The sequence below is a fragment of the Cervus elaphus genome, chromosome 27 (genome assembly GCF_910594005.1).
Source record: "Cervus elaphus chromosome 27, mCerEla1.1, whole genome shotgun sequence".
NCBI classification, from domain to species: domain Eukaryota; kingdom Metazoa; phylum Chordata; class Mammalia; order Artiodactyla; family Cervidae; genus Cervus; species Cervus elaphus.
The window spans coordinates 59,797,450-59,814,389 of NC_057841.1; the positions used below are offsets into that span (position 1 = coordinate 59,797,450).

General features: G+C 51.6%; 1 protein-coding gene across 3 annotated transcripts in view; it reads right to left on the reverse strand.

Annotated features, from left to right (window-relative positions):
• Window positions 1-16,940, reverse strand: part of ALPK2 (alpha kinase 2) — a 137,692-nt gene that overhangs the window by 8,575 nt on the left and 112,177 nt on the right. For all 3 annotated transcript variants that reach the window (XM_043889257.1, XM_043889259.1, XM_043889258.1), the window contains 3 exons: window positions 16,439-16,527; window positions 10,051-10,268; window positions 4,399-4,447 (listed from right to left, as the gene is read on the reverse strand). In XM_043889257.1, the coding sequence (XP_043745192.1) occupies window positions 4,399-4,447; window positions 10,051-10,268; window positions 16,439-16,527 (356 nt within the window). The remainder of the gene's footprint in view (window positions 1-4,398; window positions 4,448-10,050; window positions 10,269-16,438; window positions 16,528-16,940) is intronic.

Here is a 16,940-nt window from a genome sequence, read left to right on the forward strand (position 1 = left end):
TTTGGTTCAAGGCTCATTGCCTCGGAAGAAATCTGTCCAGGGTACTTTTCTTTGTCTTTCACCAACATGAAGCGCGCTTTGGGGCAGAGATTACACGAGACAAAAGCGTTGGCTCTGCCGCCCTCTGCTGGCTGGACTGCAATACTGCCTTCTCCTCAGAAACTGGGCGGGCTGGGTGTGTGTTTGCAGGACCCACTGAGACAGGTGCTGCTCTGTCCCCAACAGGTGTTGGTTTACACCGATTTTTATTTGATTAGGTTAAATTTTCCGAGTCTCAAATTATGGAATTAGGCATGTTTCCTTCTCGCCCTTCAGAGAACTCTAAATGTCTGAGCAATTTTCAAATCAGAAATATGTTCGACAGTGGGGTTAGTATCTTTGGTCTGCCCAGAAGATGGATTATTAGATGTTGAAACAATCCGACTTGCCACACGTTGTAACATGAAGTTTTGGAACTCAACATTGCTGAAGGAGTGTGGGTATTAAGTATTCCAGGAGAATATTCCATGCTTCAGTGTTAAGGATCATACCACCAGGTAAAGTTGCATTAGAATAAGTCATGGTGGTCCCCTCTTTTATAATATTATAAATGATCTTAAAATAGTTTCACACCTCCTGGCTTCACTAAACAAGAGAATAAGCCAGGTCTCATTTACTGAGGTGTCTACAGCCAAATACATGATTCAGGTTGAGACATAGGGAATCTCTTTTAATGAGCTAGTAGTTCCTCTTTCTGCGAAAGATCCTGACCACCAGACAAAAAAGTGTGGAGCCTAAATTTGGGAGATGTTTTAAATTTCTGGCTTAAAGTTATTATTGATCATGATTAAAGTCAGATTTGCCTCATCACTGTTTCTCCTGCCCATGTCTGGTGTTCTTTTCAACGTGATGAAAAGAACGTGAGTGACGATGCCCACACGGAGCGCTGCTTCTCAGGATGGGGGCACCCGTGCCCAGACTGCAGGAGAGCAGGTGAATGCGCTGTCTCCCGCACGGATGCAGGAAGCCTGCCCTGGCGGCTTGCTAGGAATAAAGAGAAGGTGCCTGGCCACGTCGCCTGCTCTCTGGAGCCTCCAACACCTGCCAGGCTCCCCAGCCTCTCTCTCCCCCATTCGAGATTGTGTCCCACCCAGACTTCTGTCTAAGCTGCCTTTGTGCTTGAAACCCTTCCCCGAATCTCTCGCGTTGACTGCCCGGGCTCCCGTCTGCAGCTCTGACTTTCCCTCGAGTTCCTTCAGCGGAATCTCGCCTCCTGGCCCCGGGGACCCCTTGAGGCCTGTGATCAGGCAGCCCCCTTCCCCTGCACCTCCTGCTCTGTCCTTGGGAAGAAAGATGATGGGATGGACACAGCCCCCAGGGACCTCCACAAAGAGACCTCCCAAACCCCGCGCCTTGTACTCTGGTGAGAGAAGATTCCTCTTCTGCTGGTTTTTCAAGCTGAGCTAAGAAACATTTCTTTAAAGAAAAAAAAAATGTGCAAAAGTTTAAATAAAAAGTTTTTAAAGACACAATGGACAAGATGATTTAATATCCCTAATATCTAACATTTCTCAGACGTTTCAGAATTCCCTTCTCTCCCACCCCCTCTTCAGGGAGGAGGCAATAAGTAACACTTAAGAGACAACATTTTGCACTGGACTCCAGCTCTCGGCTCTAATGGGTGCTGGGCATCTGTCCCAGGCCAGACAAGTCACATTAAAGCTGAGAACAAAACCAAAGGGATCGGATTTCTTTTATAAATTACAAGGAAAAAAAAATATGGTCCAGGTTCCTGGAAGCTGTTAAGATGCTTTTTAAAAGATGTCTTAAATCACTACTCTTATGCTTGTCTGAGTTTTTGAAACTTCTTGGGCAGCTTTCTGCTGTTTTGGTGGAAAGTGGTTCCAAATACTGGTATGGAATTTGCCTACGCTGATGTCAGGCTGGGGCATGAGCCGGGGAAGGAAACCAGTGTTTATCAAGCACGTACTGAGCCTCAGGGACAGGATGCAGATGAGCTGGGGAGTCCCCGGGACCACCCTGGGTCCCCAATTCTGTGCATCAGTGGCTTTGAGAACATCAGGCCTCACATCCACAGAGCTGGTGAGACAAGAACCCGGCATTCAAAGCAGGTCTGCGTGACGCCTGGATCTGCCGTATCCTACAAAGGACGTGATGCCTGTGAAGGAAAGCTCTAACTTGGGAAATTCTTCTGAGGCCCAGGAAAATCTCTTCGTGAATAGGGGCACCATACATTTTCTAAGTGGGGAAACTTGCTCAGGACAAATACCTAGACCGGATGCTAGGGTGGCAGGCATGAAATGATGCTGTCCCGGGCAAACCAGGACGCACTGTCGTCCCTTTCATCACTTGGGCCAAATGTCTCTGACGCCAAGAAGCAAGGTTACCAATAGGAGAATCAGAAGTAGGTGGCAAGACCAAGATCTGAACCCGTGTCTTTTTTAAAGAAAATCCCTGCCCTCACTACTGCATCATACCCCCTCCCCCACGACATATGCTCCTGACAAGCCCATGGCCAGGACCCACGTGCCTGACTCGTAGAGAGCTCCGGTCAGCAGTGGGGGTGCAGCACGGAGGATCGCCCTACCTCAAAGTGCTATCATCCTGAGCAGGAACAGAGTCAAGCTGCATCTTTGTTCTAAAACCAAATTGAAAGCTTCTGTGTAGTTGTCGAGAACTTCATGAATCAGACTTGTTGATCTGGAGGTTAGAAGAGTGTACCCCTTTCTACTTTTCTCAAATCCCTTCTTCTCTCCATCCTTCATATACTGATTGAAAATTGTACTTTTTAGAGGCCTGCCAATGGTCTGAAATCACCAGAAAGCTCAAGTAAATACGCTGCTCCCAGCTGTAGGAGCGTGAGCTATGTCAATCATGCTATCTTATCGTCTGTATTTCTGACACTTTGAGATCTGCAGTTTTGCAGGCCGTATGGTGGCTCCCCCTGCGAGGGCCAGCCAATTCCTAGAGACAACGACCGGCCTTCTAGAATGCCTTGCACAGGCCAGCCAACCAGCCTGCAGCCCACTCCCCACCATCCCCCCTCCGGGGTCTCACACTCCAGGCCACCTGCCCCAGTCACCACAGGGCAGGCCCCAGAGAGTAATATCCAGCTCGGCACCCCAGAGCCTCCCGGAAATTTACAGACGACTCAATTCCAAGCTCTCGTCCAGGCTTTTCCCTCCCCTCCTTCTGCCTCCTGACTGACCCTGGGGCCTCCCTGACGATGGTCTGGCGAGCCCCTTCCTCTTGGGAGCTGAGTAACAAACTCTTTTCAATGGCGATTGTCTCCTGATCTGTCGGCTTCATCATGCCTGAACCATAATAGAGCCTCCATTGTAAAACACAAGCCATCCCTCCTAAAACTCACTTGCTCCCACCCCGTTTCCCCCTCCTTAGAAACAGTCCTAGTCCACGGGGACATCAGCAGTGGGAGAAAGCCCGGCAGTTCCAACCCAGAGCTCTATTTTCACAAAGGAGCACAGATAGACGGCTTTCTCCTCACTGAGGTCAAGCAAAGCAGAGAAGAGAGACTGTTTTTTCAAGAGATACCCCAGTAAACCATGATCTTAGAGCCATCTTGGCATTGCTCACCCCACAGTGAGCAAAGCGATACCCGGAGTTAGGAGATCAACCCCGCTGACAACAACCAGAGTCATCAATCAGAGCCCTTCCACAGTCACCTGCCCTTTAATCAACCACCACCGTGGGAGTTTGGGAGCCGCCTAAAATACTGCTAAATATTTGGTGAAGAGTACAGGGGAAAATACAAGCTTCCCAGGTGGCGCTAGTGGTAAAGAACCCACCCGCCAATGCAGGAGACATAAGAGATGTGGGTTCGATCCCTGGGTCTGGAAGATCCCCTAGAGGAGGGCGTGGCAACCCACTCCAGTGTTCTTGCCTGGAGAATCTCATGTACAGAGGAGCCCAGCGGACTTTGGTCCATAGGTTTGCAAAGAATCAGACACGACTGAAGTGACATAGCACATAAGCAGGGAAAATACATTAAAAACATACAAATCGAATCCACTGCACTCAATTGCACAAGTTTTTAAAGAAGCTAATAGTCAAAATATTAAGTGTAGAAAAATGGAATATTCCTAGTGAAAAAAAATTCCCAATAATGCTGGCATTCCCCACCCCTCCCCCACCCATGGCACTCCGGCGGATCATTAATTTTGAAATATGTTCAGGGTTCTTATTTGTTTCAAAGTCAGGAAACCATGTGTTTCTCCTTGGGAGAACCAAGTCCATAAATATTTTAGGTAAGTGAGAGAAGTGAACTGAATTCATCCCACGAACATCCATCATCCATGGTTAGGACACAAAATCACCTCTGCCGGAAGGTGTTTGGAAACCCAGAGTTGAGTGACAGGCACTAGATTTTTTTCTACTCACCCTTTAGCCTCTGTTGCTATGCCAACATCGGTTAACTTCATTCCTACACCTACAGGAAGAGAGAGCAAAGACGGCACGTATTACCTGGGGCTCCTCGGAAGAGAGGGACCACGCATTCACAGGAGGGGCAGTCCCAGCCCCGTCTTGTCCCTGCCTGCAGAAACGCTTCCCTTGTGTCCCTCAGCAGCAGCAGACAGCATCCCAGATATGCCTCTGGCCTACGGGGCCACAATAGGGAAGGCGGGCTTCGAGGACAGCCAGCCGAAGCACGCGCCCAGGGATGCGGGATGCGGAATGCTGTCCTCTGCCTGCCTGGCCCACCACCCCCTCTGCTGGAGGAGGGGGCCCGGCCCTGGCCCTGGCCCCAGAGGTCTCTCCCCAGAGACGCTCTGCTGTGGGCCTAGGTCTATTCCCTGCTCTTCACTAGGAAGGGAAGCCCTTGTCTAACAGGAAGTAGGGTGGGCGTGGCCCGGGCCGGCCAAGTTCAACAGTGAGAGGGTTCAAGACCCGCATCTATTCAGTTCAAGGCCAGGCTCTGGACCCACACCTTCCCATCTCCATAAAGGCAGTGTCTGATTCAGGACCGAAGGTTTATCTGGGCCGGCTTTAGATCCAGGGACAACCTCTTGAGTTGTGTATAGGCTTTTTAGCCACTGAACTGGAGATGCAGACATGTGTCACCATGGTTTAACCCTTTGATGCTTATCCTAACTTCTATCCATTAAACCAGGGGTCCCCAGCCTCCAGGCCACGGACCAGTATGTGCTGTCGGATCAGCGGTGGCATTAGATCAGAAATAAAGTGCACAATAAATATAATGCGCTTGAATCACCCTGAAACCGCCCCCCACCCCCGCAACCCCTGGTCCATGGAAAAGTTGTCTTCCGTGAAATTGGTTTGGGGCCAAAAAGGTTGGGGATAGCTGCATTAAAGCATTGGAAGTTGGGTGGGGGGGTGGCTAGCAAACCAACTCCACAGCTCTATGAGCATCCCACCCTGGTTCAGTGAAGAGCTCTGGGCATCCTTGTTAGAATCCTAGACACACAGGAATCTTTTTCCTCTCCCCCAACCCCCAGCAGGAGCAGCTGGGACAACGGCTCAGGAACCAGGGATTCAGACAGAAGGAAAGTCCTGCTGTCTTGCAAGGAGGAAAAGGGCAAGATCTCCACCTTCCACAGGGGGGAAAAAAAGTGCCTCTCTCTCAAGCACCATCTTGTCTGGAAGCCAATCCTCTCCGATGCCCAGAGTGTGGGTGACCTGCGGCCTTTCCAGAATCTCCTTGCCAGACCAGACACCAACCCTGTTCCTCCTGTATAGGGTGGTGGCTGTGGGCACAGCTCCAGCTCCATGGATCTCTGCCGTGATCTCACCCACGCCACCTGATGGCCAGCCCTCTACAGCAGGGCATGGGGTCCATGGACCCTGGAGGCTGCAGTCCACGGGGTCGCAGAGTCGGACGCGACTGAAGCGACTTGGCACGCACATGTGGGCAGCATCGTGCCATGCCATCCGGGTCTTGCCTTCTCTTCTCTGGCCCCCGACTCTCGTCCCCGCCAGGTCAGTCTGTGGTCACTGTATTCCCCGTGGCCACCAGGTGACCTGCTTGCTGAGGGGAGAGGCGACCCAGAAGCCAGCCAGGGCTGTGCCTAGAGAAACCAATATTCCTGGCAAAAGCCGACCCTGAGGGTCAGGCCAGATGGCAACCTGGTTCCATGGTCTCCATTCCTAGGAGTACAGCTTTCTGAGGCTCAGAAAAGGCAACAGCTAAAGGGTTCAAAAGCTCTGATCCAGCAACACCTGCCTGGGCCATGGTGAAGACACAGGCCATGTGGCTGCTCAGGCTGATTGGACAGACAGGAGCAAAGAGCCCCGCTTCCCTGCAGGGCCCCCGGGAGCCGAGTTAGACACAGCACTTTGAGGGCGCCAGTAAGCATTGTGAAAGCCTCTTTCGCTGTTGGCCACTAATGCGCCTCATGCTTTCAAAGCTGTTAACAACTAGAACATACGTAGAAAGGCTTCACGTGGTTTTTGTCATAGGAACTGTACTTGTGAAGAAAAAACACTAAATTGCAAAAGCCCTCTCTGGACATTTTGTTGCGTAGAAAAGTTGTATTTAAAAATTACAGCTCTAAGCCGCAGAGAAGTCCAATTTTAAAGTCATTTGGCAAAAAAGGTCCTTGAGCTTGGGAATTGCTTTTCCTCGAGTCTTACAATTACCAGCTGTCACCAACGCTGGAAAAGCAGAGTATGATTTTCAAAAAGAAACCTCTCTCTCTCGGCTTAATGATTTGCCAGCAATTCAACCAAGGTTATTAAGGGTCTCTATAGGACAATAATTTAGATTATAGTGTGCAGCTATTAAAGCGTGTCGGGGATAATAGTCATCTACAGGTTGTTTCTGATGGAAGGCAGGAAAAAGGCAGTATCACAAGAACCCAGAATTTGAGTTCTTGGGTTATTGGGCTGACAGCTTCTTAGGAAGCCCAGTGGTCTCCGTGTGTGCAGACCTTAGGGCCAAATGGCAGGCTCACCTTTCACCCCACAAACCTCAGGACTCGCCACAATCCCATCAACACGTGAAGGCAACCAGGGAGAAGATGAGAGTCTGAGAAAAAGCAATATTTGAGAGCTTGGGTTTGTTTGGGATTTTTTAAATCCTAATTCCAGAGTCTCAGCAAAAATGGTAAAACTTGGGACTCGCTTAGAGAATAGGTGTGTAACCTAGTACCACAGTGAAGATAATGGAAATCTTCCCCAGGAGCAGAGAGCAAACACACACCCTAATGAGACACCGTGCCAACACCTGAAACCACACATGTCCCCACAAGGTGATGTAAGTTCCCCTACAGCTGTTTACCAGGGCCTGGAAGCAAAATTAGCCAGGCACCAGGCTCCTGCTGTTGCTTTGCAGTGTAACAACTGTACTTGACACAAAGTTAACTCGGAAGGAGAAATAGGGGCAAGTCTCAAGAGTAGCACAGACAGTCTGGGTGAAACAGCTGTCTGTGAAGACCATGTTTTAGTGTACGTGGCGGCAGCGTCTCTTCATGAGTGCGTGGTTCGGACTGTCTTCAGCTTGCAGGTCAGCCTCCCCTGAAAGTCTGAACACCGCACTGTGCGGCTGGCCTCAGAGGAGCCCCTCACGGCAGCCTTCGACACTGGGAGACCTTGCAAATTTGTAAATTTGAGTTTTAGTGGTGAGAGCTTGGGATTCAGAAATAGAGTGTTGCAGCGGGGGAAGGAGACGGTGGGAGAAGCCGAAAGGTAGCGCTGGCATAAACACTATCACGTGTGAGACAGTGGGAAGCCGCTCTAACACAGGAAACCGCCTTGTCCTCTGGGACGACTTAGAGGGGTGGGGAGCAGGCTTCACAGGGAGGAGACACACGCACACTTATAGTGGATTCCTGTCATCCAGCAGAAACTAACAACCACTTTAAGGCAAGTACTTCGGTTTTAAAACGAAACAGGGATGTCTGGCAGTCAAAATAAAGTGTGCTGGAGTCTGGGACCCCTCTTAGCAGCCGATTGACAGCCATGATTAGATCCTTAACTCCCAGCCCCTGTTTTTCCATCTGTAAAATGGGGATCATAATGTCTCTTTGGCAGGGCTATTAAGATGAAGCAAAAACGGGGGGAAATGAAAGCAGGCAAAAATGGATGAAATCCAAGTTAGGTCTGTAGACTTCTTACATCGTGCTGATGTCAAACTCCTGGTTTTGACGGTGTTATAGCTATGCAAGGTGCTATTAGGTGAAGCCGGGTGAAGGATATCTGGAGACCCCTCTGCACACTTCTGCAACTTCTCATCCCTGTGGTTATTTCAGAAGTTTTTCAAAAGAGGGAACACCGTGTCAGTGCTGTGTTAAATGTCTTCCTGTCTCACGTAATCCTCACAGCCACCCCCTGTGGAAAGGACTGAGGCACAAAGGCGAGCGGCCCGCCCAAGGCTGGGACGTGGGGGTGCAGGACGCAGAACCCACAGGGGGCTCTCCTCACTGTCAGGCTCCAGAGCTTGGGGTCCTTGCGTGTGACAGTGTCTGACATTAGCAGGTACCCAGTTATAGGTCAGGTTTTTCCTAAAGCGTTGTTATCTGAAAAGGAGAAGGGAGGCCCCGTGGCCGAAGCTGCTGGGGCCCCAGCCCATCGCCCTCCCCACGTGCGGGCACACGGCTGTACCCCCAGCTGCCTCCACCAGCCTCTCTTGGCCCGAGAGCCTTTCTCGGGTCACATGCCCTCGCTTCGCTCAGCAGGGCTGGCCACGTGCAGGTGGCAAATCCAGGGGAGTTCATGCCCCGACCTGCAGCAGCCTTCTGCTGGCTACTAAGGGGAGCTGGTGTATAAACACCCCTGCTCCTCGAGTGTGATCTTTGCTGAGAAGCTTGTCCTACTCACCCTCCCAGACTTTCCCCACTGGGCATCAGCTTCAGGAATTCAGGCGGTGACTGGCTATCGGGCGCCCTACCAACTTCCTTTCCCTTCCCCAGCCACACTTCCTCAATCTCCTACCAGCATTTCCTGGGGTCCCCCTCCCAAATATTCGCACTCGAACATTTGTGTGTGACAGAAGATGAACTTGGCCTAAATAAAGGATTTGTTTCTACCCAACTTTTTGGAGGTAACTGCTAAGCTCTGGTAAGTCAGAGAGGGGACTTCCCTGGTGGGTGGTCCTGTGGCTAAGGCTCCATGATCTCAATGCAGGCGGGGCCTGGGCTCAATCCCTGGTCAGGGAACTAGATCCCACACGGCATAACCAAAACCTGGTGCAGTCAAATAATTTTTTTTAAAGTTCCGAAGAGGCTAGAGACTGAGGTCATCCCACCGGCAAGCAGTGACGGGTCCCTGAAAAATCTCGGGTGAGCATTTCTGGTTGGCAGTGCTCCACGCATACCGCTCTCTCCCAGGAAGCAGCGCTGACCCCCGGCTCCGCCAGGAGGGGACACCTGGAAATTCCCACCTGGTCTCCCCTGGACCCTCCCCCAAGCGCTTCTTCCCTTCACTGGTTTGAGCCTGTATCCTTTCACTGTAATAAACCATGATCACGAACATAATGGCTTTTCTGAGTTCCATGAGTCCTCCCAGAAAATTAATGAACTGCAGGCTGGTGGTCTTGGGGAAACCCCAAACTGCAACTTGTCTCAGGGCTGTCTCTGTGAGAAATCTAATGATGACATCCCCACTTCATACACCAAATGCATTCCCCAAGACATGGGTATAAATGGAAAACGTGCTGTAAATTCACCAGGGGAGCTTGAAAATCTCAAGGACCCGTGGAAGACCCTTTCACCTATTACGAATGAATTCTTACATTTTAATCTTTTGGTATGAGTGGATTTTCATATATACATGTATTCCTGATTTTGTGCCTATTGAGGAGACGGAGCACCAACTTTCGGTTACCTCTTATAACGGGAAGGCATTATGAATGATTATAATTGGAATGAATTATTAAAGTATACTGTTACTCCATTGGGTTGGTCATTTCAGGCTCCTTTGTCGCTGTTTCTCATGAGACATTAGTAATACTTTCTGCTGGCGAAGATGCTGACAGTCTGCACCCAGGAGGATCGCTCCCTCCTGTTTCCCCTCCGCCCCCAGGAACGTTCCAGACCCAGAGCATCCCTGGAACCCGGGCCAAGCTGCTCCGCTCACCCTGCATGTCTGTGACCAGCAGGCAGCCACTCGTTTTCTGGTAGACCCAGTGCTGGAAAGTGCAGCACTTCTGCCCAGCCTCTGACTCTCTTCTCAAGAAGTTTATCTCCTTCCCATCCCTGATGGAATACTTCACGAATTCTCCAATCAGCTCTTCCTCCACGGTTGCGTACGGGATGTTATTCTCAGGTCGATGGATAAGGAAAATAGGAATGATCCTGGAAGGAAAGAGAACATGGGAAGGCATTGTGTTCTCACGTGGGGACATTCTACCCGACCCGGAGGAGCAGAGGGCTACAGGATAAACCCCCGGGTTCCATCAGATGTAGACTAAATATCCGCCAGTGATTATTTAATGGTAAAAAAAAAAAAAAGGGTGTGTTCCTTTTATTTGTTCCTAGAGTTGATGAGAAACTCTTCCTCCAGATGGAGTTTAATTGCTCCTACAGAAATGAATGCCTTTTCATAGCCATTGTTAGAGTCTATCAGTGACCCGCTGGTCAGGTGACGATACATCTGTCCAGCCAGCACATGTCCACCCTTCTATCCATCCTTCCTTTTATTCGGTCAGCAAATATTCACTCAGTGGCTTCTGTGTGTCAGCCTCCCTCCCAGATGTGGTTCTAGAAAACACTAAAGACGACAGAAGCTCTGCTCTCAAGGATCTTAACACTTAAATGCAGGAGCCAGGCAGTAAACAGGTGTAGGGCGCTCTGTGCTATATGAGGAAACAGCAGTGGGGAGGAGAGAGGCAGCCCAAGCGGGCTGTGATTTTATTCAGGGAGGTCGGAGACCGCCTGGGAAATAAAGAGCATTTGAGCAGAGAGGCCTGTAGGAGATGGGGCTTGTGGGGGGTGCCATGAGGATGTCTACGGAAGGAACATTCCAAGTGGAAGGAACGGCAAATGGAGAGGTTCTGGGCAGGGGCCTGGGGGCGTGGGTTCAGACTGAGGGGCGGCGTGTCTGGAGGGTGGTGGTGGCCAGGCAAGGCCGGGAGGGACTGGGGGGCAGGACTGGGGGGCCTGGGCCACTTGGGAGACTCCACCCTTCGTACTGAGTGGGGTGAGAAATGTTGGAGGGTCTTGGAGGAAGAGATCAAACTTGCATGTGACGGGGACCGCTCTGCTCCCCGAGTGGCATGTGTGAGGGTGGACGGGGTCAGACCCTGCCCCGCCCACCATCACACGGTCCTGGGGAACCCACCCAAACCTGCCGCTCCCTCCTCCGACCGCCACAGCCTCCCTCTCCGCTGAGCACCCGGCTTTCTGGTTGGACCGGGAAAACGGAACCGATAAGAGCTTCTGAAAGCTGCCCCACCATGCGCTCCCACCCCCAAGGCTGGCGCCCGCCGCTCTCCCACTCTCACGGACAAGCCCCTTCTGGCCGTGACCGGAGCCTTCATCCCATGGGCGGCCTGGCTCCCGGCCCCTCTCCGAGGCCCGAGGACACTCCGGCGGTGGGGCCCTCTCTCTCCCCCATCACCGTCTCCCCTGCAGACTCCTTCCCGGTGGACACACTGCGATGACTCCACAGCCTGTGGACCCGCAGCCCGCTCCCACCCCGACTCGCCATTCCCATCAAAACCCAAATCCACCATGGACTCGCTGTCTCCAACCTTTCCCCCTCCCAGTCTCCCCTGAACCCAAAGCGATCTTTCTGCCTAAAGAAACCTCGGTCAGGGGCGCCACGTTGCCAAGCCCAATGGTCCCCTTCTCAGCCCTCATCCGACTTGTTCCCGAGGGCACTGAAGAGTTGATCTCACTTGTCTCTAAGACAGTTTCCCGTGCCCTCCATAAACTCACTTCCTTTTGGTTTCCTTTCTGCACCCCTGGCTACTTCCTGTCTGTCCGCTTTGCTGGTTCCTCCTTTCTCCCCCTCCTTTATGCCCTGGCACATCCTGGGACAGTTCTCCTCGCTCTGCACTCAATTCCCTAGTTTTAAATTCCCTTGCTTTAAGTACAGTTTACATGTTGACAGCTTCCACACTTATATCAGCAGCCCAGACCTCTCCCCTGAAATCCTGACATCTCCAGCCGACTAACTCTCCATCGACACTTGATGTCTAAAAGGCGTCACGAATTTAACACGGCAAAGGCTGAACTACTTAATTGCCTCAACTCCAACATCTGTAGAGTCCATTGGCAACTCTGCCTTTGCATTCTTTCTAGTCAACAAAAAAACCCAACTGAATAGCTTGTGCAGTGATCCATCTGCCATACACCTACGAGTCTTCCCCCCACCTTCACTGTCTTCAAGTGGCCGCTTCCTCTGCCCAGTCTACGTGAAAGTGAAGGTCAGTCTTGTCCGACTCTTTGTGACCCCATGGACTGTATAGTACATGGAATTCTCTTGTCCAGAATACTGGAGTAGGTAGCCTTTCCCTTCCCCAGGGGATCTTCCCAACCCAGGGACCGAACCCAGGCCTCCCGCATGGCAGGCAGGTTCTTTACCAGCTGAGCCACAATAAGTTCACGTCAGGCTCCTCTCCCTCTTTGCAGACTGGTCTCTGGGCCTTGTCCCTGGACATCCATTGCCCCCAGGCAGATGCTGCAAGAGCCGCATCCACACAGAGGGCCTTCAGGGCAATGAAACGACTCTGTATGATACCACAACGTATCACTGGACATTTGTCCAAACCCACAGAATGCACAACCGTAATGTAGGCTGTGGGCCTCCGGTAGTGTTATGTCAGTGGAGATTCACTGTGACAGACGGTCCGCCCCGGTGCGGGGTGTGGATGGCGGGGCAGAGGATGGGGTGTGGAAAATCTGTCCCCTCCATTCAATTTTGCTGTGAACCTAAAACGGTTCTGAAGATAAAATCTATTAAACAACAACGACGTGTCTGCTCTGTGGCTCAAGTCTCCCCTGCTTAAAGCTCCTGGTTAGCCCCCACCTCCTCCTCACCCCCGAAGCCAAGAGAACACACTCCCAGCTCATCAGCTGAGCATTTAAAGTCCTTTGCATTCTGGCCCCCTAGCTTCCCACCTCTTACCCTGCACCCCGTTTTTTCCCACCTCCCAGCACGCTAGACCTGCTGAACTTTTTCTGTCTCCTTGGAAGCCTTTCATGGCTCTTCATCTCTCTCTCTGGACATGCTGCCTCCTTTGCTTGTGAGTCTCCACCCTTGCTCTTCATCTGGAAGACTCCTCCTCATTCTTCAACACCCTCCTCTTGGAAGCCTTTCCAGACCCCCTCCCTCCCTCCCCCTCCGTGTCCCCGAAACTCCTCGCACCCAACGCCACTGCACTGGGTTTTGTCCTACATGCTTCACACCCCTGCTGGCTGTGAGGGGCAAGAAGCTACTTCATTTTGTTTTTATCCTTTAAGCGCCCATCACCTAGCCTGGAACAAAGCCTGGCTCATCATAAACGCTCAGTGTCTGGGGGAAAAAAGAATATGTATACAGGACAAAGTTTGAGTCTTGGCACAGACATCTGGGGCCAGGTAATTCTTGGGCGGTGATTGTCCTGTGCATTATAGGATGTTTAGCAACATCTCTGGCTGCTTCTCACCAGAGACCTGGAGCAGCCCTCCTAGTCACGACTGATATAGGATGCGATCTGACTCAAAGGAGAGGTCATCTTGTTAAAGTCTGACCACAACAGCTGTCGTTTCAGAGGGCTTAAAAGCAGAAATTATGATAGCCACCCTGAGGAAGAGGTAAGATGCTAATTATTGATGTTTGTTAACATAAAGAATATGTTTAGTACAGATCGTCAAATGGGTAAACAAACAGGAACCTGCATTAGGGACTTATACCTAACAACTACCAAGCTGTTTTTAAAGGCTCAGCAAGGAGGCTTCTGGAAGGGTCTAAGTGACAAAAGAAAAAATGATGGTGTGACGGTCCCCTGCAGCAATGATGTTGACCGGGCGGGGAGGCTGGGGTCAACTGTGTTAGAAAAACCACACGTGAGCCCTACGGTGAAGGCCTCGGAAGTGACCCGGGTTTTCAGCCAGAATCTCTACAGGTGAGCATGTACAACAATCCTGTGCAACCCCATGACCAAACCCAAGCTCAGGAAGTGATGTGGGGGGCGGGGCGGGGCAGGGCCTCCTCCTCCCCCCAGAGATGCCATCCCAGGCACCACCATCATCCCCTCCTCTGGGGGCCTGGGGCAGCTCCTCCCCCAGTGAAGTGAGACTCAGGTCTGCCTCTTAGCAGGAAGGGGCCCCTGGGCAGGTCTGCACTCACACGGGGCTGCCGGGGTGAGGGGTGAGGGGTGAGGGGTGAGGGGTGAGGGGTGAGGGGTGAGGGCTCCTCCCCCAGCGGTGAGCGCAGAGCTGGGAGGATCTCCCAGAGCACCGAGGACACATGGGCTCCACCCACGACCTGCCCGCTCCCGGAGTCCAGCTGGAGGCTACACCCGGGTGTCACCTCAAGTCAAAGATTGTAGAGAAAATATGGTAGGCAAAGTGGGAAGAAGGGTACAACGCTCAGCGAGTTTCTAAGATACAAAGCGTCACATTTCAAAGAAAACCTTCTGCAGGCAACTCAGTCTTTGGCAGGGTGCATTTTTACCCTCTTCTGTCATTTATGAGTATTTCCTTAAAAAACAAAAACATGAGCAGCACACCTCCCCTCTCCTCCCCCAATTTCAGACGAGAGCAGAGCACCTCTCTCAGGGGCAGAATCTAGACCAGGACACTGTCCTCTGAGACACCAAGTGGGTAACCCTTCCAGCATGGATGCTGAGTACCAATCACATGCCTGGGGAGAGATTGATGCTGAAGCTGAAACTCCAATTCTCTGGCCACCTGATGCGAAGAACCGACTCAGTTGAAAAGACCCTGATGCTGAGAAAGATTGAAGGCAGGAGGAGAAGGGGATGACAGAGGATGAGATTGTTGGACGGCATCACCGACTCAATGCACGTGAGTTTGAGTAAGCTCTGGGAGTTGGTGATGGACAGGGAGGCCTGGCGTGCTGCAGTCCATGGGGTTGCAAAGAGTCGGACACGACTGAGCAACTGAACTACCCCCTCCATATCCTGCCCTTGTCCATGAATGAGGTCAAACTCTCCCCACAATAAGGAAAGGTATTTGGATTCCAAAACATGCACAGCCATTTCCAGAGCAGTGGCAAATTTGCTGGAAGCTGATTAAGCCTGAGTCCTTCACCCTTTTCAAGTCCCTGGATGCATCCTGATATTCATAATTGTGTTCTTTTCCTTAGAAAAGCCCCCAAGTCCTGCATGAGTCAAACTCGCACAAAGCTTGGGTGTGTCCCTGCAGGAGGGCACTTCGGTGCCGCGCCTGGGGGGCTGATTACTGGGTGGACTCTTCCTCCTCAACCAGGAACTAAAGAGACCAGCGCAGGAGGAGGGGGCTGGAGAAGAACGGGGTGAGCGCTGCGGACAGCCCAGTCCAGACTAGCTCAGTGCACTTAACAGAAAAGCAGTTGAAGTGGTTTTCTTTGCAGTATGTTCATTTTTCTTGAAGTTGCTGAGAACTGCTTCCCAGGTGGCGCTACTGGTAAAGAACCCACCAGTGCAGGAGACGTAATCAATCCCTGGGTCAGGAAGATCCACTGGAGGAGGGCATGGCAGCCCACTCCAGTATTCCTGCCTGGAGAATCCCACGGACAGAGGAGCCTGAAGGCTACCGTCCACGGGGTCTCAGAGGGTCTGGACACAATGGAAGTGACTTGTACACAGGCATGCCTTGAAGAGCAGCAAGTGTGAGACTTTGTATGTGGAGTGCCCCACACCCAGCTCAGGAAGGGAATTTTTCTTCCGTGTTGCGAGTTCACGGAGATGACTCGGACAAGAATCATCCCCGTTTCCCCCTCTTCCCCGTTTGCACTGATGTGTGAACGGCTGCTCCGTCTGCAGTTTCCAGCGGGCTCTGGCACAGCCCCTTCTCACCCCCGTGTGGTTTCAGCCAGATACACGCGCTCCAGACGCTCCACATGCGCGTGGGCCAATGGATACTTGGTCAGTGCAACTGACCTCAGTGGGGAAACACTACACCTTTGTAAGTGCTCCACGAAGCAGGGACTATACTCCTATGTTCCCAACTATCCAATTTGCTTTTCCCTGACACACCACCATCTTTATTTGTTGTATCACAGGACTAAGTTTTTCGTGATGATCTGTTCTGTTTATGGCTTAGACAACATAATATCCATGAGTAGATACATTTTCCGTTTAACATGGTATATGCATTTATTGAATTATTCCGTATATCCACACACTTTAGTATCTGTCGAGTATTTTTCTACAAGCCTCTGGGGACCCCGTGAAGAACAGGGTGGCAGCCATGTGTGCCCTCTTGGAGCTTACGGACCCGCTGCAATGTGCCCTGTTTCTTCCCAGCCTCTCATCCCTCCAGCCCGCCCACGTCCCCAAGTCAGAGCTGGGCCAACCCGAGGGGGAAACACTTACTCGGGCACTTCCCCGAAACCTTCCAGAGGCTGTGCTTCCGCGGCGTAGATCTGGGCGTAGTGTCTGGCGGTGTTCTGCACGTAGCATTCCTAGATCATCCGAACACACAGGAAACCCCAGGGATGAGAAGAAAGTCAGAGCGTTGCCCAGTGAGACTCAGCTTTCCCAGTGTAGGTCGAGTCAATGGATTTGCAAGCCCATCCCGTGGTTGGGGGCACAGAAGCATAATGAACGTGGCTTATGGTTGGCAGATGTAGGAGCTCTGAGACCTGAAGGAACCCTGCAGGTGACAGTAACGTGGTCTGCGGGCTAGGTGTCCCTGAACTATGAAGCTTCTAGGACCCACGTAGCTGAAGTTCACCTTGAGCTAAGGGGACTGGTCCCTGGGCAGGGTTTCAGATGAAGCGTGGGGATGGCTGAGTTTCCCATGAGTTCTCCCATCTGAGTTCTTTTTTAAAAGGTGTAACAAACTGTAAGTAATGAACACCTTGCCAAGACTGTT